This window comes from Bos taurus, chromosome 6 (assembly GCF_002263795.3).
Source record: "Bos taurus isolate L1 Dominette 01449 registration number 42190680 breed Hereford chromosome 6, ARS-UCD2.0, whole genome shotgun sequence".
NCBI lineage: Eukaryota > Metazoa > Chordata > Mammalia > Artiodactyla > Bovidae > Bos > Bos taurus.
In genome coordinates, this window is record NC_037333.1 from 99709569 (window position 1) to 99733350 (window position 23782).

The following is a 23782-nucleotide window of genomic DNA, read 5'->3' on the forward strand; positions in this document are numbered from 1 at the left end:
GTTTTAATTTCATGGCTGCAATCACCATCTGCAGTGATTTTGGAGCCACAAAAAATAAAGTCAGCCACTGTTTCCACTGTTTCCCCATCTATTTGCCATGAAGTGATGGGACCAGATGCCATGATCTTTGTTTTCTGAATGTTGAGCTCTAAGCCAACTTTTTCACTCTCCTCTTTCACTTTCATCAGGAGGCTTTTTAGTTCCTCTTCACTTTCTGCCATAAGGGTGGTGTCATCTGCATATCTGAGGTTATTGATATTTCTCCCGGCAATCTTGATTCCAGCTTCATCCAGCTGTGCTTCATCCAGCCCAGCGTTTCTCATGATGTACTCTGCATGTAAGTTAAGTAAGCAGGGAGACAATATACAGCCTTGATGTATATATATACTATTGTGTATAAAATAGATAACTAATGAGAATCTACTGTATATACCACAGGGAACACTACTCAATGCTCTATGGTGACAAAGAGGGGCTACATGAACATATGTGGCTGGTTTACTTTGCTGTACAACAGAAACTAGCACAACATTGTAAAGCAGTTGAGTTCAGTTGCTCAGTCGTGTCTATTTGAGACTACATGGTCTGTAGCATGCCAGGATTTCCTGTCCACCACCAACTCCTAGAGCTTACTCAAATTCAAGTCCATTGAGTCACTGATGCCATCCAACCATCTCATCCTCTGTCATCCCCTTCTCCTCCAGCCTGCAGTCTTTCCCAACATCAGGGGCGTTTCCAATGGGTCAGTTCTTCGCATCAGGTGGCCGAAGTATTAGAACTTCAGCATCAGTCCTCCCAATGAATAATCAGGACTGATTTCCTTTAGGATTGACTGAATCCATCTTCTTCTTGTGCAAGGGACTGTCAAGAGTCTTCTCCAACACCACAATCCAAAAGCATCAATTCTTCAGCCCTCAGTTTTCTTTACGGACCACTCTCACATCCATACATGACTACTGGAAAAACGATAGCTTTGACTAGACGGACCTTTGTTGGCAAAGTTATGTCTCTGCTTTTTAATACGCTGTCTAGGTGAGTCATAGCTTTTCTTCCAAGGAGTAAAGTCGCTCAGTCGTGTCCGACTCTTAGCGACCCCATGGACTGCAGCCCACCAGGCTCCTCTGTCCATGGGATTTTCCAGGCAAGAGTACTGGAGTGGGGTGCCATTGAAGCGTCTTTTAATTTCATGGCTGCAATCACCATCTCCAGTGATTTTGGAGCCCCCAGAAATAAAGTCTGACACTGTTTCCACTGCTTCCCCATCTATTTGCCATGAAGTGGTGGGACCAGATGCCATGATCTTAATTCTCTGAATGTTGAGCTTTAAGCCAACTTTTTCATTCTCCTCTTTCATTTTCATCAAGAAGCTCTTTAGTTCTTCTTCACTTTCTGCCATAAGGGTGGGGTCATCTGCGTATCTGAGGTTATTGATATTTCTCCTAGCAATCTTGTTTTCAGCTTGTGCTTCATCCGGCCCAGTGATTCTTATTATGTACTCTGCATAGAAGTTAAATAAGCAAGGTAACAATATACAGCCTTGATGTACTCCTTTCCCTGTTTGGAACCAGTCTATTGATCCATGTCTGGTTCTAACTGTTGCTTCGTGACCTACACACATTTCTCAGGAGGCAGGTCAGGTGGTCTGGTATTCCCATCTCTTGAAGAACTTTCCATATTTTGTTGTGATCCACACAGTCAAAGATTTGGCATAGTCAATAAAGCGGAAGTAAATGTTTTTCTGGAACTCTCTTGCTTTTTTGATGATTCAGCAGATGTTAGCAATTTGATCTCTGGTTCCTCTGCCTTTTCTAAATCCAGCTTGAACATCTGGAAGTTCATGGTTCATGTATTGCTGAAGCCTGGCTTGGAGAATTTTGAGCATTACTTTACTAACATGTGAGATGAGTGCAACTGTGCAGTAGTTTGAGCATTCTTTGGCATTGCCTTTCTTTGGGATTGGAATGAAAACTGACCTTTTCCAGTCCTGTGGCCACTGCTGAGTTTTCCAAATTTGCTGGCATATTAAGTGCAGCACTGTGACAGCATCATATTTTAGGATTTGAAATAGCTCAACTGGAATTCCATCACCTCCACTAGCTTTCTTTGTAGTGATACTTCCAAAGGTCCACTTGACTTCTCCTGCGGAGATACGGGTCAGTGGCCTGCTGCAGGGGCTCTGAGGGGCTCTGGGTGCAGCAGACCAGGGTATAGCATAAGCCCTCTTGGAGGAGGTCGCCATTAACCCCACCAAAGAGCTGCCAGCACTTACACAGGACTGGGGAAACAGACTCTTGAAGGGCACAAACAAAACCTTGGGTACACCAGGACCCAGGAGAAAGGAGCAGTGACCCCATAAGAGACTGACCCAGACTTGCCCATGAATGTCCAGAATTCTCCAGCTGAGGTGTGGGTCAGTGGTGGCCTACTGCAGGGTTGGGATGGGACCTTTTGAAGGAGGTCACCATTATCTTTATTACCTCCACCATAGTTTGGCCTCAGGTCAAACAAAAGGGAGGGAACACAGCCCCGCCCACCAACAGAAAATTGGATTAAAGATTTACTGAGCATGGCCCCACCCATCAGAAGAGGACCCAGTTTCCCCCACAGTCAGTCTTTCTCAGTCTCTCCCATTAGGAAGCTTCTATAAGCCTCTTATCCTTATTCCTCAGAGGGCAGACAGAATGAAAACCACAATCACAGAAAACTAATGGAACCAATCACATGGATGAGAGCCTTGTCTAAATGAAACTATGAGCCATGCCATGTAGAGCCACCCAAGTCGGATGGGTCGTGCTGGAGAGTTCTGACAAAACGTGGTCCACTGGAGAAGGGTAAGGCAAACCACTTCAGTATTCTTGCCTTGGGAACTACATGAACAGTATGAAAATCAGGCAAAAAGATAGGACACTGAAAGATGAACTCCCCAGGTCAGTAGGTACCCAATATGCTACTAGAGATCAGTGGAGAAATAACTCCAGAAAGAATGAAGAGACAGAGCAAAGCGAAAACAACACCCAGTTGTGGATGTGACTGGTGACAGAAGCAAGGTCCAATGCTGTAAGGAGCAATTGTGTACAGGAACCTGGAATGGTAGGCCCATGAATCAAGGTAAATTGGAAGGGGTCAAACAGGAGATGGCAAGAGTGAACATCAACATTTTAGGAATCAGTAAACTAAAATGGACTGGAATGGGTGAATTTAACTCAGATGACCATTATATCTACTACTGTGGGCAAGAATCCCTTAGAAGAAATGGAGTAGCCATCATAGTCAACAAAAGAGTCCAAAATGCAGTACTTGGATGCAATCTCAAAAACAACAGAATGATCTCTGTTCATTTCTGAGGCAAACCAATATCACAGTGATCCAAGTCTATGCCCCAACCAAAAATGCTAAAGCAGCTGAGGTTGAATGGTTCTATGAAGACCTAGAACTAAGACCCAAAAAAGATGTCCTTTGCATTACAGGGGACTGGAATGCAAAAGTAGGAAGTCAAGAGATACCTGAAGTAACAGGCAAATTTGGCCTTGGAGTACAGAGTGAAGCAGGGCAAAGGCTAAGAGAGTTTTGCCGAGAGAACGCACTGGTAATAGCAAACACCCTCTTCCAACAACACAAGAGAAGACTCTACACATGGACATCACTGGATGGTCAACACTGAAATCAGACTGATTATGTTAGGTAGGTAGAATAGGGAAAAGGAGTCCAAAATGGCGGTGGCTAAAAGACAAGGAAGGTCAAAGGAAGGTCCGAGGACCAGAGTGAAGACTCCAGGTAGAACAAACAGCACTCCTGGCTAAGCCCAATTTGCATAGGGCAGGCCTCCATAGGTGGAGGAAAAAATATATAAAAGGAGGAGCCAAAGCACTTTCTCACGGACTCTTTTCTTTCTCTCTCTCACTCTCTCTCTCTCCTGCTATCTTCTAAATAAAATGGAGCTGTAACACTGATTCGCCTAAGAGCTGTAGCACTGTTTGTCCAAGACCCAAGAGCTGTGACGCACCGAGGGCTTCAATGTCCGTCGCTCCAAATCTTTGTTGTGATGAGACAAAGAACCGAGGAACATACACTCGTGTGACAATTACATTCTTTGCACACAAAAATGGAGAAGCTCTATATAGTCAGCAAAAACAAGACCGGGAGCTGACTGTGGCTCAGATCATGAACTCCTTATTGCCAAATTCAGACTTAAATTGAAGAAAGTAGGGAAAACCAGGAGACTATTCAGGTATAAGTGAAATCAAATCCCTTAGGATTATACAGTAGAAGTGACAAACAGATTCGAGGGATTATATCCGACAGGATGCCTGAAGAAGTATGGATACAGTTTCATGACATTGTACAGGAGGCAGGGATCAAGACCATCTTCAAGAAAAAAGAAATACATTAGGCAAAAATGGTTGTCTGAAAAGGCCTTACAAATAGGTGAGAAAAAAGAAAAGGGAAAGGCAAAGGAGAAAAGGAAAGATATACCCAACTGAATGCAGAGTTCCAAAGAATATCAAGGAGAGATAAGAAAGCCTTCCTCAGGGATCAATGCAAAGAAATAGAGGAAAACAATATAATGGGAAAGACTAGAGATCTCTTGAAGAAAATCAGAGATACCAAGGGAACATTTCATGCAAAGATGGGCACAATAAAGGACAGAAATGGAACGGACCTAACGGAAGCAGAAGATATTAAGAAGAGGTGGCAAGAATACACAGTAGATCTATACAAAAGAGATCTTCATGACCCAGATAACCACGATGGTGTAAAGCAGCTAAACTCCAATTAAAATAATAATAATAAAGCCACCAACCTAGGACCCACCCCCCCACCGAAAAAAAAAGAAAGTTCTGTGAGAAGATGACACTGACCTGGAAAGATGATACTGAATAATGAAAAAAGGTCATAATTCAAAAAGCCAAGCAAAGAGAGTCCCAGGCAGTGAGAAGAACTGTGCTGAGACTTCAGCATGGGTAAGAGAATGGGCACTGACAGATCAAAAGGGGGTGAACCTGGGGTGTTTCAAATGGGAGAGGAAATGGTGCAAGAGGAGGCCGGAGAAGCTCAGGGACATCTGCCATTTTCGATAATACTCAAAGTGTCAGGTAGTAAAGAGATTTTTTTGGTGACTGACTTTAACAATCAAATCTTAAAATACTGGGTTCATATTCACCACCTTCCACAAATAGTGGGAAACAGACAATGCTTCAATCATGCACCTATGTGCCACAGACAGGGAAGCTCCCAGCTGGAATTCTCTTTATGCCCTCGAGGTCTCTGGTCAAAATTTTCCTGATCTTAGTTCCCTCATCTATCAAAGCAGAGAGCTGAGAGAGAGAACTGGTCGGCAGTGCATCCACCTCAGAGGGATGGTCCCATAGAAGATGTTCATACCCAGATGAAAACAACAGTACTGAGGAACAAAACTTCTGGCAAATTTAATAAAAATAACAATTATCATAAAATGAGCCTTTACAGTGTGCATACCACTATTCAAATACTTGACAGATAATGTCATTCAAATCTCATTAAATCCTGCACATTATTCCCCTTTTACAGGTAAGGAAATGAAGGGTTAGAGACGGCAGACATCAGGAGGTGGTAACAAGAGAATTCAAAACCAGATCTGTCTGATTCCAAGCTGGGCTCTTAGTCACTCAGAACTGTGCTGCCTTAATTTAACTTCACAGGAATCCTAGCACTACAACTTTGCACAGTGTTCATCTTAAGAGGGAATTACCATGGTTTGACTTGTTTTTAGAAGGGTCATTTTTAACATCCATCTAAATAAACTTCAGAAAATTTCCTAGCTGCTTCTCAACTAAATATTTTTGGTATACTTGGGGAGAACAAATGAATGGTGTTTTCTAATGCAATGCAGAAAGCAGAGGCTCAGCATGTATTTGTTACTGAATGAAGCTATTCAATAAAGTTTTATTGTGCATGGGGGTGCCTAGTCGTTTTCATCCCTTCAGGACCTCATGAATAGCCCATCAGGCTCCTCTGTTCATGGAATTCTCCAGGCAAGAATACAGGAGTGGGCAGCCAATTCCCTTCTCCAAGAGATCACCCAGAAATAGAAGCTGGGTCTCCAGCAATGCAGGCAGAAAAGGTTAGTTGTGAGGGATAAGAAACAGACACTGGATTCAACTTAGATGTTTCTTGAATGTAATTCAGAAGCAAATTCAAAAGCAAGGGGAGTTTCTAAAAGAAGATCCAGGGGAAAGATTATAATATACACAATGAAGTCTGATAACATATACCAAAGTAATTAACAATGGTAGTTCATTTTTAGATGACTAAAAGGCTATTCATTTTTTAATAAGTTTAAACGAAATATTTTCTCTGTAAGTTTTGTTCTTGGGACTAAAGGTTAATTATCTTTGAGAATGCTGATTAAATATTACCCAGCTATTCTCAGACTTCACCATAATCCTTCAGTTTGAGAGAATCTGTGAGAGGGAGGAGGCCAGCAGTGTCTTTGCAGGACTGTGATGATGACTATAGGAGGCAGCTGAAGAACCCAGCATGAGTCTGGCCCAGGAAAAGGACTCAACACATGCCACTTCTCAACTGTGTGTCTCTTAAAGGCCAAAATCACACACTGAAATAACACTAGGGAACACACTCTGGAAACGATTCTACAGATAAATGTCCATGCCTAACTATAATATGGTTTATTTGCCATTTAGCATGAATCCAGCAAAGTCTCAAAAATCAACAACACAGTTCATTTCTGGCCATCATGGCAGGAAGTCTGGAGCCTTACTGAGCTATTCATTCATCCAAGCTGTTTCTTACTAGTGGAGAGTGTTCATGTACAAATGGCCAAACATTTAATAAATATGGTTATCAATTTCCAAATTTAATGGATATAATATCTAAGGACAATTTTAGTTTGTAAATGACAAGCTATGAACTCAATAGAACATAGAAATACAACTTATATATATATTTTAAATTGGTCACAATGGTACAAAAATAACTTTCTATCTATTTATATTTGGTAAAAAAAAAGAAGACTCTGAAAAAGACTATGCACATACACAAACATATACCTGAATTTGCTATACACCTGAAATTAACAGCACTGAAAATCATCTATACTTCAATAAAAAAATAATTTATAAAAATGCTAAGCGGCATCTGGCAATGGAGGGTTACCATGAAAAGAAGAAAAAAAAAGAGCTGAATGAACCTTTATGATATTTAAATCACTCGCTGTATTAGAGCTTTAAGGCAGTGCATATACATATGCTTTTGACCTAAATTTTTTTAATATTTATTTTTAATTTATTTGACCACACCAGGTCTTAGTTGTGGCACGTGAGATCCAGTTCCTTGACCAGAAACCGAACCTGGGTGCCCTACATTGGGAGTTCAGAGTCTTAGCCATTGGACCACCAGGGAAATCCCATACATATATATCTGCTTTGAATTAACCAACTAAAAGCTTCTGGCTTGAAAGAATAGAGACTTGTGGCAGCACAGAACCAAGAGAACTAAGACGAACAGTCTAAGCAAAAGAGAACAACCACTAAAGAATCTCAATTTTCTTTAAAAAGTCAAGTTATTTAGATTATTCTAGTCTAAGACTCATTTAATTGACTGTGGAAGCTTAACTGATGAAATACATGGGACACACATCCAGGATATGACTTACAAATTTATGTTAACAGCTGAGAATAACTAACTCATGAGTTATGAGTGCTAACTACTCATAACATTATCATCACCTTGTCAATGTTCTTAAGTCTGAGAGAAGGAAATGACCTCAGACTCCTTGGTAGCCAATAGTAGGTACATTGTGACACTGATACAAAACAAAAACAAAAGCAATCAAAATAAAGCCAACTTCCCAGAACTGGCTGTAATAAAAATTAATGACTGCTACCTCAACAGGGTTTTAAAACAATAGTTTTTCTGTAATCAGTTCTCTCATTTTCAAAATGGCTACCTAAAATTTAAACCTTTCCCCACCTCTCCTTGTGTTCCTGCCTATCATCATCATCTCTTTCCATCACTCAGCCTTTTATCTTGGAGAGCAAAAAAATGATCACGCTCTGTTCCTGTTTCATCCCATCAATTTCAAGGGTGACATGTGAGTTAGATCTCTTACTATGCTCTCTCTACTCCTGCCCCTCTGTTTTATCAACCCAGCAAAAGCTCAGCCCCAACAGAGCAAACACAGCTATCTGTCTTCTGTACTTCCACACACATGCCGCTTTGTAAGTGAACGAGAAAAATCACACGCCTGCATGGGTAAGATCCAGTGCAAACGTACTATCTCCAACCTGCACTGGGCCCTAAATACTCTGTCTTCTGTTGTCCCTTTTCAACTATCTTTCTCAATTCCTCTTCATTAATATTCCAAACTATCACAATTTTCTAAAGTCCCCTGTTTGACCTACTGACTCCAGAGTTTTCATAGACATCTTCTATTGAAAACTATAGGAAACAGAGGTCATCGCACAAAATCTTATTCAACTTTCCACCACCTTCACTACAAATCTGTGTTCACACCCAACAAAACTACAGGCTTTCCTACAGCACATGGTGTCTCTTTTGTTCAAAGCTCACTTGTACGTGCTCAGTCGCTAAGTCATGTCTGACTCTTTGTAGCCTGCAGCCCACCAGGCTCTTCTGTCCATGGGATTTCCCAGGGAAGAATACTGGAATGGGTTGTCATTTCCTCCTCCAAGGGATCTTCCCAACCCAGGGATCAAATCCGCATCTCCTGCATTGCAGGAGGATTCTTTATCACTGTCAAGGCTCACTCACCCACCTGTAATTTGACTCTTCACTAAACTTCACTCTTAAAAAAGTTGATTTCCCCCTATGCTTGTTTCTTCCCTTCTCTTTATGATCATGCCTGGATCCCTCTCCTTTTAACAACATAGCAAAACACTAGAAATATACAAACACAAACTCCCTATTGCCAGAGTCACCTCCATCGATTTCTTCCATCCTCTTTTCTTTCACATTTCCACAAGTTGAATCCATATTGTCTCTTCTCATCTCCCATTCACTGCTCAACATACTGCTTTCTGATGCTGTCCTTCTAGTAACTTTCCAACTGGCAAACCTCAAGGACATGTTTAGGTCTCCATCTTGCTGGTCTCTCTATTGCACAGAGATGAATGCTTTTTCTTGCAACTATTACCTCTTTAGTTCCATAATCACCCTCTCTTGATTCTGTTTGTACTGCTACTGACCAGTTCCTGTGCTGTAACCTTTATGGGTTCCCCTTCTTTCATTAAACAATCATATTCTCCATGGTTCATCCTCAGCCTATTGCTCCTGGCGTAGGGGGAGGCATGCATAGTGTTTAGTCCCCTTCTAGGGTTCCAACAACCACATCTCTGAAGTGGTCCCCAAAGTAAGTATCTAGCCACATCCCCTCACCTGAGCTTCTAACTGCCTACTGAATACCTCCACCTGGGAAGCTCACAGACAGTGTGGACTCAATGCCCCAAACTGAGTCTATCACTTACACCTTTGTTTCTCAGCTACTAGGAAAAACATCCACCCAGTTTCTCAAATTAGAAACGTAAGAGATAGCCTCACTTTGGCCCTTTCTTCTTCTTTATGCTATTGCTGAGAATACCTCATTGGCTCTGCACACCTCCAAGAAAAAGTATTAGCTCTTTCAGTTCAGTTCAGTTGCTCAGTCATGTCCGACTCTTTGTGACCCCATGAATTGCAGCACGCCAGGCCTCCCTGTCCATCACCAACTCCCAGAGTTCACTCAAACTCATGTCCATTGAGTCAGTGATGCCATCCAGCCATCTCAGCCTCTGTCGTCCCCTTCTCCTCCAGCCCCCAATCCCTCCCAACATCAGGGTCTTTTCCAATGAGTCAACTCTTCGCATGAGGTAGCTTTTCATATGGCATAAAACCTGTCATGATGTAGCTCCTATCAATCTTAATAGTCATTTTTCACCCCTCCTCCTTGACATAAAATCAACTTCTTAGACCACTTACAGATGCTCGTACACATCAGCATGTTTGTGGAATTTACTTTGATTCAAGCTTGAACTTCTTACTCTAACTACCTTCTTGGTTAATTTAGCCCAGTTAGTTCCAATCTGGCTAATGCTTACCTTATAAGGATTCAAGAATCACATCACATTCTCAAAAGACATTTCCCTGCCCTGACTGCCCCATAGACTTTCAGGTAACTCTCCTTTCAGGGGAGCCATAAGACATTCCTGTGTCTCTAATACTATATTTCTTTGTTATTCCATTATCTGTTTATGTGTTTCTCTCTTCTCCAACAGAATTGCATGTCATGTTTATCTTCCTCATGATAATTCTGATTCACAAAGCTGGACTTTACCTCATCTCAGAACTCCAATGCAGAGTGCAGTATATACCACAACTTCTATTTGTTTGACACATATTCACGGAATGATGCAATAATGCACAGTAACAAAATACACGAAGAGACAAGCAAACAAATAAACACAGAATATGCAGAGTCTGTCCCTCCTCTCTGCTGTCAAATTAGCCTTTAGTTTGGTATGAATAACACATAAACTTAATGTATTTCAGCATATATTCAATATGAAATCATTTCAGCATAAATAGTTTATAATCTTTCCTTCATCTTGTAATGTCTTTATTTTTAATGCCATAACAACAATGACAGACACAAGAGTTCCCTAGGACAAACATTTGTTAAGTGTGTTAAGTATCTTCTCTTCGTTAATCCTCACACCAACTCCACAAGGTAGATATTCTTATTTACAGCCGAGAAACTGAAGGTGACAGCCCCTCCCAAGTCCGGGAGACACCCTCAAGTCTAAACCCCAGAGAGGAACAACCAAGAACACTGACGGCTACAAACTGGAGACTAAGTGAAAGTCCATCTAAGGAACTTGAAACATCAGTCTTGTTCTTCAATTTAGCTTTAAGGAAACACCAGCAGGTATATACACTGGAAAGAAATCACATCAGTCAAACCTAAAAGAAATCAACCTTAAATATTCATGGGAAGGACTGATGCTAAAGCTGAAGCTCCAATACTTCAGCCACTTGATGAGAAGAGCCCATCCTTTGGAAAAGACGCTGATGCTGGGAAATAGTGAAGGCAAAAGGAGAAGTGGGTGGCAAAGGATGAGATAGTTAGATAGCATCACTGACTCAATGCACATGAATTTGAGCAAACTCCAGGAGAGGGTAGAGGACAGAGGAAACTAAAGTGCTGCAGTCCATGAAGTCACAAAAGAGTCACAAAAAACTTAGCGACTGAATAACAGCAAATACATGCTTCAGCCAGGAGACTGAAAAATACGCTTTCCTGGAATATCAACATATCCTAGGCTAAAGGGTCTCCATATTTTATCCAGTCAGATCATCTTACCACTGGAAAAGTCTCACCATTGCACATATACTTTTCAATCAGTGTTTGAATACCTCATTCTTAAATATCAATGTATAGACAATTATCATCAGACATCTGAAGATTACTCCAATATGAAAGAAAGTAATATAAACAAAGAAAAACAGTAATTTGGAGCAAATAACAATGAAAGAGGCATGAGAAAATTTGAAAAAGCTTTAATATTTTCCAAGGGATAAGGAGATATTGCACAATTAAAAAAAAAAAATAAGAGTTCAAGGAAATTAAAATATGATAGCACAAGGTTAATCCCGAAAAGTTAATACTTGGTTGATGGAGTTGCAGAAAAGGGGAACATGTAAAACAAAGGGAAGAATATTAACAAAGAAATATTTCAAAATATTTTCCCAGAAATAAAAAGTACAAGCTTGCAAATTCACGTGAAGCCTCCATAAAATTGCAAAATAATGAGAAAAATAATCTAGAAAATTTCACACAGAAAGACTAACAGACACAGAGAACAAACAATAAAGAGATCAGTGAGACTGTGAGGAGAGACAGTGAGTCATGGACACAGGAAAGGAGAAAGACAAGGGAGGCGAGAAAAGCGGGGCAGGGGAGGCCAAGGAGGAACAGAGAGAAACAGGAGAGAGAGGTGGGGAGAGAGATAGAGAGACAGGGAGAGACAGGCAGAGATGGGGAGAAAGAGACAGAGAGGGAAGTAGAGAAAGACATGAGGAGGACAAAGATCAAAGGAGAGTAAAAGAGAGATGGGGAAGAAAAAGAGACACGAAGAAAGGCAGAAATTGAGACAGTTACTTTACAAAGTCTGAGGGAAACAAGAATGGAAAATAGTGGTGGTTTGTTATAAGGTTCATCTATGAATAATATTTACACCAGGGCCAACAGAGGATAAACACTGAATCCTCCTTAAATGAATGGTATACGCATATGGGAAGGAAAAGGAGCAGGTAGCATGGGTGAGTGAAAGCAAGTGTGCATGGTTTGGAGGGATCAGAGGTAAAAAAAGCTAATTATTCTATTTCTCAACAAAAAGTCAATTAAAACTGAATAATCAAGAAATAGCTTTAACAGTATGCTATGCAAAAGCTGAAAGAGCTAAAGGCAGCAGCAACAGCTAGCAGTGGAGAGGACCCTATAAGCCTGTGGAAGTACTTGACTTTTTAAACTATGTTCATATATATTTTTGATAAAAACTTTTAAATTATTCTAAAAATCCCCACTAAGACTGCTACATGTGATCAACTAGACAAAATACATTAAAACATTAGTTCTATTTTGACTAACTATCCTATCACAAGATCTCGTCTAGAAAATCCAAACAACAAAGTAAACTGTGATGACTCTTCAAAGTATACAAAGCACTGTGGCAACTGCACCATTTGATGCCATAAAGCATCACTTCCAAAGATAACAGAAATAACATAAGTGGTCATTTACAACCTATCTCTCTTCCAAGGACCAACCATTAGAGGAACATTTTACAAAATGTTCACAATCTTCCTTTGATCTATTAGAAATAAAAGGACTTCATTCTGACCAGATCTCACATCAAATCACCTTATAGCAAACTGAAAGGAAGGAATGACAACATCAAGCTTCTCAAAAATGAACTCATTCTATTATTTATTTCCCTACCTATGACTTATTGTCAATTCAAAGAATTGATGCCTTCAAATTGTGGTGCTGGAGGAGACTCTTGAGAGTCCCTTGGGCTGCAAGGAGATCAAACCCGTCAATCCTAAAGGAAATCAACCCTGAACATTCACTGGAAGGGCTGGTGCTGAATCTGAAGTTCCAATATTTTGGCCACCTGATGAAAAGAGCCAACTCATTGGAAAAGACCTTGATGCTGGGAAAGATTGAAGGCAAGAAGAGGAGAGGGAAGCAGAGGATGAGATGGTTAGATAGCATCACTGACTCAACAGACATGAGTTTGAGCAACCTCGAGAGATAGTGGGGGACAGAGGAGCTACAGTCCATGGCATGCTACAGTCCATGGGGTTGCAAAGAGGTGGACACGACTTAGCAACTCAACAACAACATGACTTATTGGAATCTCAAGATTCCTGCAGTACCACCCCATCCTAAAGCCAGGTGCTTGGCAGCCTGGACTCACCCTGTTAAACACTGGCAGCATCATGTACAGCTTCTCTTCTTGTTCCTTCTGGGTCATGTGCCGAGGAGGGTGGCACAGCTCTGTGAAGAGCCTGCGGAGGTGCATCAGTCCTAGGGCGTTATCTTGCGGGCTGCATTCCTCCTGCCTCGGCCGCCCCATGATCCGCTTCACCATGTTCATCTTGGCTGGGTGGTGATAAACTCTTCTAATTCTGCAGGGAGATGTTCATACACAAACCGTCAAAATATCATCGTCTTGACCAAGTCCAGCATGCATGGCAGAGCTTCTTAAAAAGTCAGGAAAACAAAAAAATTCTGTCTAAAATATTTTTCTACTTTTTAAACAGAAAAAATAGAGGCAGAGCTAATTTTGATAAATTTCTCTAAATGACAAATTACAAATTGTGTCACTCAAATGTTCTTTATGAACTTGGCCCCAGTTTGGATAAACTATAAAACATTAAATGTAAAAAATTAATTGTTGCTGGATGAGCAATAAACATTTCCAATTAAGGCAGCCATATTAAGTTCAACAAATAAAGGGATCATAAATTTTATAATTAATATATGGCCTAATAGTTGAGTATATGGAAAAAGATGAAAAGAACTTAAAATTCATCCACACTCTCCAAATTAACTGAAACGAACAAACAAATCCACAAAGCTTTCTATTTTTAATCATTTAACATTTTTGTAAATCAAGGATTACACTTGGGATACTCACTGAAGAGTTTACACGGTAGTTTGAAACATGCAAATTAAATGAAATGATACCTCTAAATATATTATAAATCATAAGTGAAAACTGAGATGTAACTTTAAACTATTTCTTTAGACTATACCTTGAAACCCTTTGCCAGGTCAGGTTAATTCCTTTAACAGATTATGACAATCAATTAAAAAAAGAAATAGAATGTAATATTGCAAATTGATTATACTTCAATAAAAATATTTTTAATGAAATATAATATACTGGAATACATGTAAAAGAGCAATCATTATTTCATAAAATTTATTTTAGGTAAGGGTGCATTCATGTGTATTGAATCACAATATAAAATGTATCCCTGGCTAGAGCTGCAGTTAAGAAATAAATAAACCAACCACTGGGTTAGAACACACACCAAAATCAATAACACTAAGCTTTCAGAAAGCACCATCAGCCCTTTTCAACCACCATGAACTGTGCCAGCTATCAGCTAACCTCAGACACAAAAAACAGGATTATCTTACAAAAGGAACCAGGAGGGCTGGGAGGACATTATGGATATGCCAAACTTGGGTAAAAGGCAATTTGCTTTTTAATTTGTAGAAAAGCAGGAATAACTTGAAAATTTGCAATTTTGCCATATAAGCCAGTATGGCATTTCTTAAGAAAGGTGAAATCACTGCTTCATTTACTAAACATCTATTGATTTTTTTTAAAGCCATAAGAAGAACTAGTATCTTAAACACGCTTGTCCTTGAGAATTTTGAGTGCAATTCCACATTTGGCTGTGGGCAAATGTTTATGCAGCCTAGCTGCACTACACCAGGAGGTCACCTGTGACTGACTCATCACAGGTAAGGAGCAGGAAGACACTCTACTCAAGGCTGGTCTGTGCCAAGACACCACTAAGCTGTCCAGTCATGGGGAAAGTCCACTTTTTTTTTTCTCAGACCATTGGCACAGGGCCGAGGAGGCCCTCTGAACTACAAAATGACAAGTCAAAGTCAGTCTGGTTCAAACTTGCTCGACATATTTCATTCTAGAATGAAAAACGTGTTAAGTTCTCCAAATGTAAATTATATTTCAACAAATACATTCCAATAGCCCACTGTGTGCTGCTATTTCTAGTCCTGGAGAACCCCAGAACAAAAATAAAATCTGAAGTGAATTATAAATCTTGTGTAAGTTAGATCTGTTCTGTTTCCTTAACCTGTAGCTGCAGTTTATAATCTAAAGTGTGTGGATAGGATTCAGGGGATTCATGATCCTTTAACACTTCAAAAAACATTTTTAAGAGTCTCCAGCTTTCAAAGGCATCTATGTCATTAAAAAGTCAAGCATCATTCCTTATTTATAGAGCATTAAAGCACTTTCTGACCATTTCCTTTGGTCGTCATTCCAATTTAAGCAAGTGAACCAAGGAGGGGATTAATTCTGCTTGTGAGACCCCCCAAGACAAGACCAACTTGCTCAAAATGCACAATGAAAAAGAACTGAGTGAGAACCTAGGACTCTGACCTCCTGGTCCAGCCCTTTCTGCTTACTGGTATTCATGTGCCTATTTTAAATTACAGAATTTTGGCAACTCTGACTCTAGAATATTTATTTTGCATCAAGAGGCAATTAGGATGTAAAAGAAATCTTTTTGACTTTTCTGAAGATACATTAATCAAATATCCCTAAACAGACAAATAATCACACAAAGACAGAAACTAGCTAGATGTAATCAAGCTATTGTACCACTGTTATTTACTCTCTGTCAGAGTCAGGCAGCTAAAGGGATTTACTGGTATTTCTTGATTACTCAGATAATCTCAGTTTGGGGGAAAAAATCAGATGCCTCTTTTCTCCTAATTTACTAAGAAACACTTAAGCCTATGCTATTAGATTGCTGACTCATAGCTTTGTCTGTACTTCAATGTTTTGTAAGTGAAGGTATAACTCAGATACAGAACTATCTTGTTTAAAGTACTCTTCAGCAGTGAAAGAGCAGAAAAGAATGGGTACTTTTTGTCAAATCTGTACCCACATGTCCATGTAAGATAGTTAACTTCAGGTGAAAGATTCTTAATTCCCTTGAATCTTGGGTTTCTCTGACCTGTGAAATCTTTCCTCATAGGCTTTCTGAAATGCATACATAAAATAGCATCATTTCTATGAGGTGTCAAGCACATTATGTTCAACAGTTTTTAAATTTCTTCCTTCAGCTTGGTCATGAAACATTTAATTCCTTTTCACTTACATTTTAGTTATTTAAGCAAAACAACAAAAGGAAGGGAAACAATATAGGCCCTATGTTTTATTAGAGATGTACAAAACTATAAATAAAAAATAAAGGAAAAATTTATTTCTTAAATGCTCAAAAAGAGGTTCATAAAGCAATAAAGACAAGACAGGCAAAATGTAGTACTATTGACAACAAATCATAAGAATGATTATTTGGGGGTTAGTTATTAGGGATTTTCAAAATATTTACAAATATTATTGTACATAAGAACTAGTTTTCTAATGCAAACTCTATTTCATTTCACAAAAGAAAAGTGTGCTGCCAACAGAGGGTTATTTAAATAGCAATGAGATAATTACTGTATGAGCCCAGACAGTATTTTTTATTCTAATCTCTTGTGTTAATGCTTGAAAATCTTTTGGAATTGCTTGAAGAACTGTTTAAATCCTTTAAACAGTTTGTCATTTTTAAATTATGAAAGGGTAGAAAAAGTAAATAGCTTCAACTTGCAAAAATATATTTGACAAGTTACTAATGGCCTTTGAGTAGCTCAGCTAAAAACTGCAAAGTGTTTTTTCTGAGTAACTCCTTAATTTCACAAGAGAAGAAAAAAATAGCTCACAGGACTTAGGGAAAATCTTAAAGTTTCATTCAGTTCAGTTCAGTCGCTCAGTTGTGTCCGACTCTTTGTGACCCAATGAATTGCAGCACGCCAGGCCTCCCTGTCCATCACCAACTCCAGGAGTTCACCCAAACTCAAGAATTATAATTCCACAGGTTTTTTCTTAAACTTTCTGGAGAAAAAAAAATCGTGTTTTTGCACTGTGAAGGCAAAACTTCCTACACTTTTGAAAAAAGAAGACAAAATTCTGACAGGCTCCCAACAAACTGTATATATAACCTGGCATTCTAAACCTATACATTGAAAAAGAACCATTAATACTGTCCTGAATTAGAATTTTAAAATTCTACCTACTGAAAACTGTTTTTGCCCCTCAAGAATAGCCATATCAGAGTTTAGGCCCAAGTATAAGACATGACAAGATCAGCCATCTCATTTATATGGCAAAATACAATCACTTAAGATCAATACCCAACATGAGCTTCCCTGGTGGCTCAGTGGTAAAAAATCTGTCTGCAATGCAGAGACACAGGTTAGACCCTGAGTCAGGAAGAGCCCCTGCAAGCCACTCCAGTATTCTTGCCTGGGAAATCCCATGGATAAAGGAGCCTGGTGAGCAAAAGAGTAAACAACAATAGCTCTCTATTGCATTACATATTTTTATAATTGTTTGTAATGAAAAATCAGAAGGGAAAGAGACACGTGTACCCCAATGTTCATCGCAGCACTGTTTATAATAGCCAAGACATGGAAGCAACCTAGATGTCCATCAGCAGATGAATGGATAAGAAAGCTGTGGTACATATACACAATGGAGTATTACTCAGCCATTAAAAAGAATACATTTGAATCAGTTCTAATGAGGTGGATGAAACTGGAGCCTATTATACAGAGTGAAGTAAGCCAGAAGGAAAAACATAAATACAGTATTCTAACGCATATATATGGAATTTAGAAAGATGGTAACAATAACCTGGTGTACGAGATAGCAAAAGAGACACTGATATATAGAACAGTCTTATGGACTCTGTGGGAGAGGGAGAGGGTGGGAAGATTTGGGAGAATGACATTGTAACATGTAAAATATCATGTAAGAAACGAGTTGCCAGTCCAGGTTCGATGCACGATACTGGATGCTTGGGGCTAGTGCACTGGGACGACCCAGAGGGATGGTATGGGGAGGGAGGAGGGAGGAGGGTTCAGGATGGGGAACACATGTATACCTGTGGTGGATTCGTTTTGATGTTTGGCAGAACTGATACGATTATGTGGAGTTTAAAAATAAAATAAAATTAAAAAAAATAAAAAAAGAAAAAAAAGAAAAAAATAAAATAAAATAAATTAATTAATTTAAAAAAGTAAAAAAAAAAAAAAAAGAAAAATCAGAAATAGCCTAGTCCTTTAGTAGATGAATAGGCGACTTCTGGTACATCTATATTATGGCATAGTTTAGTTCTCAATAGTTAGGAGGAAAAAAACTTAAATTTTGAAAAAATCAGGGTTTCGACACCTAAATTTAAAGAGTCTAGAAGTCATCACTCCTGTACTTACAAAACAGCTGAAGAAACCGGAAACCAAGGATTTTTCCCTGGAACCCTCAGGGAACTGAGACTACAGAGCAAACTAATCCCTGAAATCTCGGGAGACAAGTCAATCCGCAAAGTCGCAGATGGAATACGCTTATCTAGAACAGAAATCCCTGGAGCCCTTAACTGTGAAGAACTGGTAGGGGCTAACAGTGGGCGATCGAGGGCCACAGTCTTCAGGCCCTCCCCACAACTTTCCTGGGCTGCAATTCTAGGACCCCTCCAGACTCTTTCACAGAGATGATCTGGGAAAGCTGCCCTCCAGGCTCTGGCAGAGGGAGGGGAAGAGCAATCACTTTGAAATGTTCCCAGAGCAACTCTACAAGAAAGCCCTACTTTCCAGGGTCAAAGACTATCTTAGCCTTGTCTCACTTGAGGGAAGGGCATATCTCCCTCTCCTCCTCCCCCAGTTCCACCACCCCTAGCCTTCCAGTCTTACCTAAGAGGGTTAAAGGAAGAAAGAGCCTGGGAGAAATACTTGGGAAGGTCACAGCCCAGAGTTACAAACCCACTGAGATTTAATCATCAGGTTACAAAACTGTTCCCTCTTCCACACTTTACAACCACCAACTGTGCTCTAAAAAAAAAAAAAATCAAAGGGAAGTGCAACAAATCAAAAGCACCATAACAATTAGGAAGAATGCTTTGATGAGCTCAACAGTAGACCAAATAAGGCCATGGAAAGAATTAGTAAGCCTGAATATAAACCAATTAGAAGATTCCAGAAGGAGAAGAAAGAGAAAAGCTTCCAGAAGGAGAAGAAAGGGAACAGAGGCATGCATATTCAAACTAATAATGTCTAAGAACTTTACAAAATTAATGACAGACACCAAACCACAGATACAGAACACTCAGAGAATATCAAGAAAGGTTAAATACCTCAAATACCACATTTAGACAGATCAAATTCAGACCATACAAGGTCAAAGACAAGGAGACACTCTTGAAAGGGAGTGGGGTTAGGGGGTGAGGGGGAGTAGGAAAAACTTACCTAAAAGAACCAGGACAAATATTACGGTGGACCTCTCATCCAAAATGTGCAAGCAAGAAGATAATGGAGGGAAATATTTAATGTGTTGGAACAAAAACCAACCAGTCCAGAATTCTATATCCAATGAAATTGTTAGGGGAAGAATACTGATTGAAACCGCCCACCCTGGCCAGGCACTATAGTAACCATTTGCATGAGTTGTTTTACGACAGGAGGTCCTGCTAAGGAACACAGAACTAATAAGCCAACACCAACCAGAAGAATTCAGGAAAGGTCAAAAGGAGACACCACATGTCCGACCACCTCCCAGAATCCTTCTCTCTGGCATCCATCTTGGCTGAACAAGGCGTGCACCACCAGGAAGGACTCTGAGTCAGAATGATCTGCTAAGGACAACCCGGAAACTAATCCCATCACCATAAAACCTGAGACTGCGAGCCATGTGGCCGGGCAGTTCTCCTGGGTTCCCTTGCCCTACTGCTCTCCACCCATGTGCCCTTTCCTAATAAAATCTCTTGCTTTGTCAGCACATATGTCTCCTCGGACAATTCATTTCTAAGAGTTAGACAAGAGCTCAGTTTCAGGCCCTGGAAGGGGTCCCCCTTCCTGCAACAAAATTATCCCTCAAAAGTGAAGGAAGAATAAAAAATTTCTTAGACAATCAAAAAATGTCATATGTATTGTAACGTGATATGCCATGTCAGAAATATTAAAAGTTGTTCAGGGAAAAAAAAATTAATACAGATTGGAAAATTGTACAGGCATACTATGCTTTATTACACTTCACAAATTGAGTTACTTTTTGCAAAGTGAAGGTTTGTGGCAATCCTGTGTTATCAGATGATGGTTAGCATCTTTCAGGAAAAAGTATTTTTAAATTAAGGTGTGTACATTTTTTGGACATGTTATTGTACACTTCACAGACTACACAGTATAGTGTAAATATAACTATTATATGCACGGCTGCTGCTAAATCGCTTCAGTTGTGTCCAACTCTGTGCAACCCCATAGACGGCAGCCCACCAGGCTCCCCCGTCCCTGGGATTCTCCAGGCAAGAACACTGGAGTAGGTTACCATTTTCTTCTCCAATGCATGAAAGTGAAAAGTGAAAGTGAAGTCGCTCAGTCGCATCCGACTCTTAGCAACCCCATGGACTGCAGCCTACCAGGCTCCTCCATCCATGGGATTTTCCAGGTAAGAGTACTGGAGTGGGGTGCCTTCTCTGGGGAACCAAAAAATTGGTGTGACTTACTTTATTGCAATATTTGCTTCATTGAGGTGGCCTGGAATATCTCCAGGGTATGTTTCTATTCACGTAATAAACAGAAAGGTATCAGAGAAGGAATAAATTATGGTAAAAAAATATTTTTTACCATCCTTAACTGATCTAAAATATTGTTTTAAAAGTAATAATAGTAATAATGCATGAGGTGATTATAGTTTATGAATTAGTAAGATGAGTAACAGCAATGTCATAAGAATTGGGAATACTCTTGTAAGATATCCACAGTATGGTTGTTTAGTTGCTAAGTCATGTCTGATTCTTGCAACCCCATGGGCTGTAGCCCACCAGGTTCCTCTCTCCATGGAATTTCCCAGGCAAGAACACTGGAGTGGGTTGCCATCGCCTTCTCAGGGGATCTTCCCGACCCAGGGATTGAACCTGTGTCTCCTGCATTGTGGGAGGACTCCTGCACTGCAGGCGAATTCTTTACTGACTAAGCTATGAGGGAAGCTGGAGGGCAGATGAATATTAGTAAAAAACGTACACTCTAGGGCACTAAAACTTGTTTTTAACGTTTAATTGATACACAAAGAGAGGAGTTAAAAAGAAACCATGTAAAATACTCAGTTAAAACCAGAGAAGGCAGAAGGAACCAAATAACAAATGCAACAAATATGAAAGCCATACACAGGACAGATATTAATCTTACTATATCAAAACTCACTCTAAAGGTGACTAGATTAAACACACCAATTAAAAGACAGAATGTTAGGCAAATTTAAAAACTTATGTCAACTTTACGGTGTTCACAAGAAAGCTGCTTCAAATATATTGAATAAATAACCAGATATATTGAAACTAAAGAGATGGAGAAAGGTACACCATGTTACTTCAGGTAAAAGAAAGCTGGGTTAACTATATTAATTTTAGACAATGCAGTCTTTACAAGAACAATTTCAGGGATAGTTACATATTGACAAAAGGGTCAGTTCTCTAAGACTTTACAATCCTTAACATGTATAAGCCTAACATGGAAATCCCACAGGACGCAAACATGGACAGAACTGAAGGGAGAAAGAAACAAATTCACATTTGGAGCTGGAGACTTCAACGGGCCTCATACAACAACTGACAGATCAAGTGTGCAGGAAATCAACACAGACACAGCTTACTGAACAGTGCTATCAGTTGACTAGAACTAGAGTTGATATTTTCAAAGCACTCCATCCAACACCAGCAGAACGCACATTCTTCTCCAGCTCACATGGAATCTTCACCAAGGCATTTCACATACTGGGCTGAAAACACACCTTAGCAAATTCAGAAGAAAAGAAATCACACACAATATGCTCTCAGATCACAGTGGAATTAAACTGGAAATCAGTAACAAAAGACAGCCGGAAAAGCCCCAAATATCTAGAAAATAAACAACATGAATCTAGATAACACGAGTCAAGGAAGTGTCAGGAGAAATCTTAAAACATTTAAAAATGAATGAAAATATAACTTATTAAAATGCATAAAATGCAGTGGAAGACGTTCTTGGAGGGAAATTTGAAGCACTAAAAACATATAAGGGAATATGCTCGGTCACTCAGTGGTGTCCAATTCTTTTACGATCCCATGGATTGTACCCGCCAGGCTCCTATGTCCTTGGGATTCTCCAGGCAAGAATACTAGAGTGGGTTGCCATTTCCTACTCCAAAGGATCTTTCTGACTCAAGATTGAACCGTGTCTCTTGTGTCTCCCGCCTTAGGAGACACGTTCTCTACCACTAGCGGCACGTAGGAAGCCCATTTTAAGAGAATAAAGATGTAAAAGTAGCCTAAGCTTCTATCTTAGGAAACTAGAAAAATAAGCAATTTAAGCTTAAAGGAAGCAAAAGGAAAGAAATAAATTTCAGCAACAAATCAATGAAACTGAAAACATAAGAACAAAGAAAATAAAAAACAACAAGTCTGGTTCTCTGAAACGATGGATAGAATTAGTCTCCATCTACCCTACAGCTGGTATCCCTATCTGGAGTGCATTTTCCCTACAGCCCTCAGTTTTCCTCTGAAAAACAAAGCAGGTATCATACCACTTCTCTGATTTACAACCTCTGCTGATTCCCAATTGCCTAAAAATAAGCCAAAGTACCTTAATCTGATATCTAAATTCTTAAACACTCTGGCCCCGTTTATATTTCCAGACTCCTCTTTCACAAAGCCACCGGCTTCACTCTAAATTCTGCTTCTTCAGCCCTCTGTGTACGTGTGTGTCACCTTCTTTCAGCCAAGGACCGCCCCTCTTCCACCTTTCCTAGCAGATAAGCCTTAAGGTCACCTTCTCAGAGAGTGGGAGTGTGTGTGTGCTCGGTCATGCCTGACTCTGCCACCCCATGGACTGTAGCCTGCCAGGCTCCTCTGTTCATGGAATTTTCCAGGCAAGAATACTGGAGTGGGTTGCCATTTCCTGCTCCAGGGTATCTTCCCAACCCAGAATTGAAACCGAGTCTCCTTGTCTCCTGTGTCTCTTGCATTGGCAAGCAGATGCTTTTACCACTGAGCTACCTGGGAAGCCTCCCTTCTTTCCCAAGCCTCCAAGCAGAATCTGTTGCTTTATCCTACCATGGTTCTTTAGTTATTATAGTCTGTCATTAAGAAAGACAGTATGGCATACTGGTTAAGTAGGCTTTGCAACTGATCGCCTAGATTCAAATCCTTTCTGCTGTTCAGTCACCAAGTTGTGTACGATTCTTTGCGGCCCCATGGACTGCAGTACACCGCACCCCCCTGTCTTTCACTATCTCTTGGAGTTTGCTCAAATTCATGTCCATTGAGTCAGTGATGCTATCTAAACATCTCATCCTCTGCCACCCCCTTCTCCTTTGCCTTCAGTATTTCCCAGCAACAGGGTCTTTTCTAATGAGCCGGCTCTTCACATCAGGTGGCCAAAGTATCAGAGCAG

At 40.0% G+C, this 23782-nt stretch overlaps 1 protein-coding gene across 1 annotated transcript in view; it reads right to left on the reverse strand.

Annotated features, from left to right (window-relative positions):
* The window catches only part of WDFY3 (WD repeat and FYVE domain containing 3), a 306558-nt gene that overhangs the window by 204162 nt on the left and 78614 nt on the right, over positions 1-23782 (reverse strand). Inside the window, exon 4 of the mRNA XM_015471703.3 lies at positions 13473-13683. Within this exon, the coding sequence (XP_015327189.2) occupies positions 13473-13652 (180 nt within the window). The 5' untranslated portion in view covers positions 13653-13683. The remainder of the gene's footprint in view (positions 1-13472; positions 13684-23782) is intronic.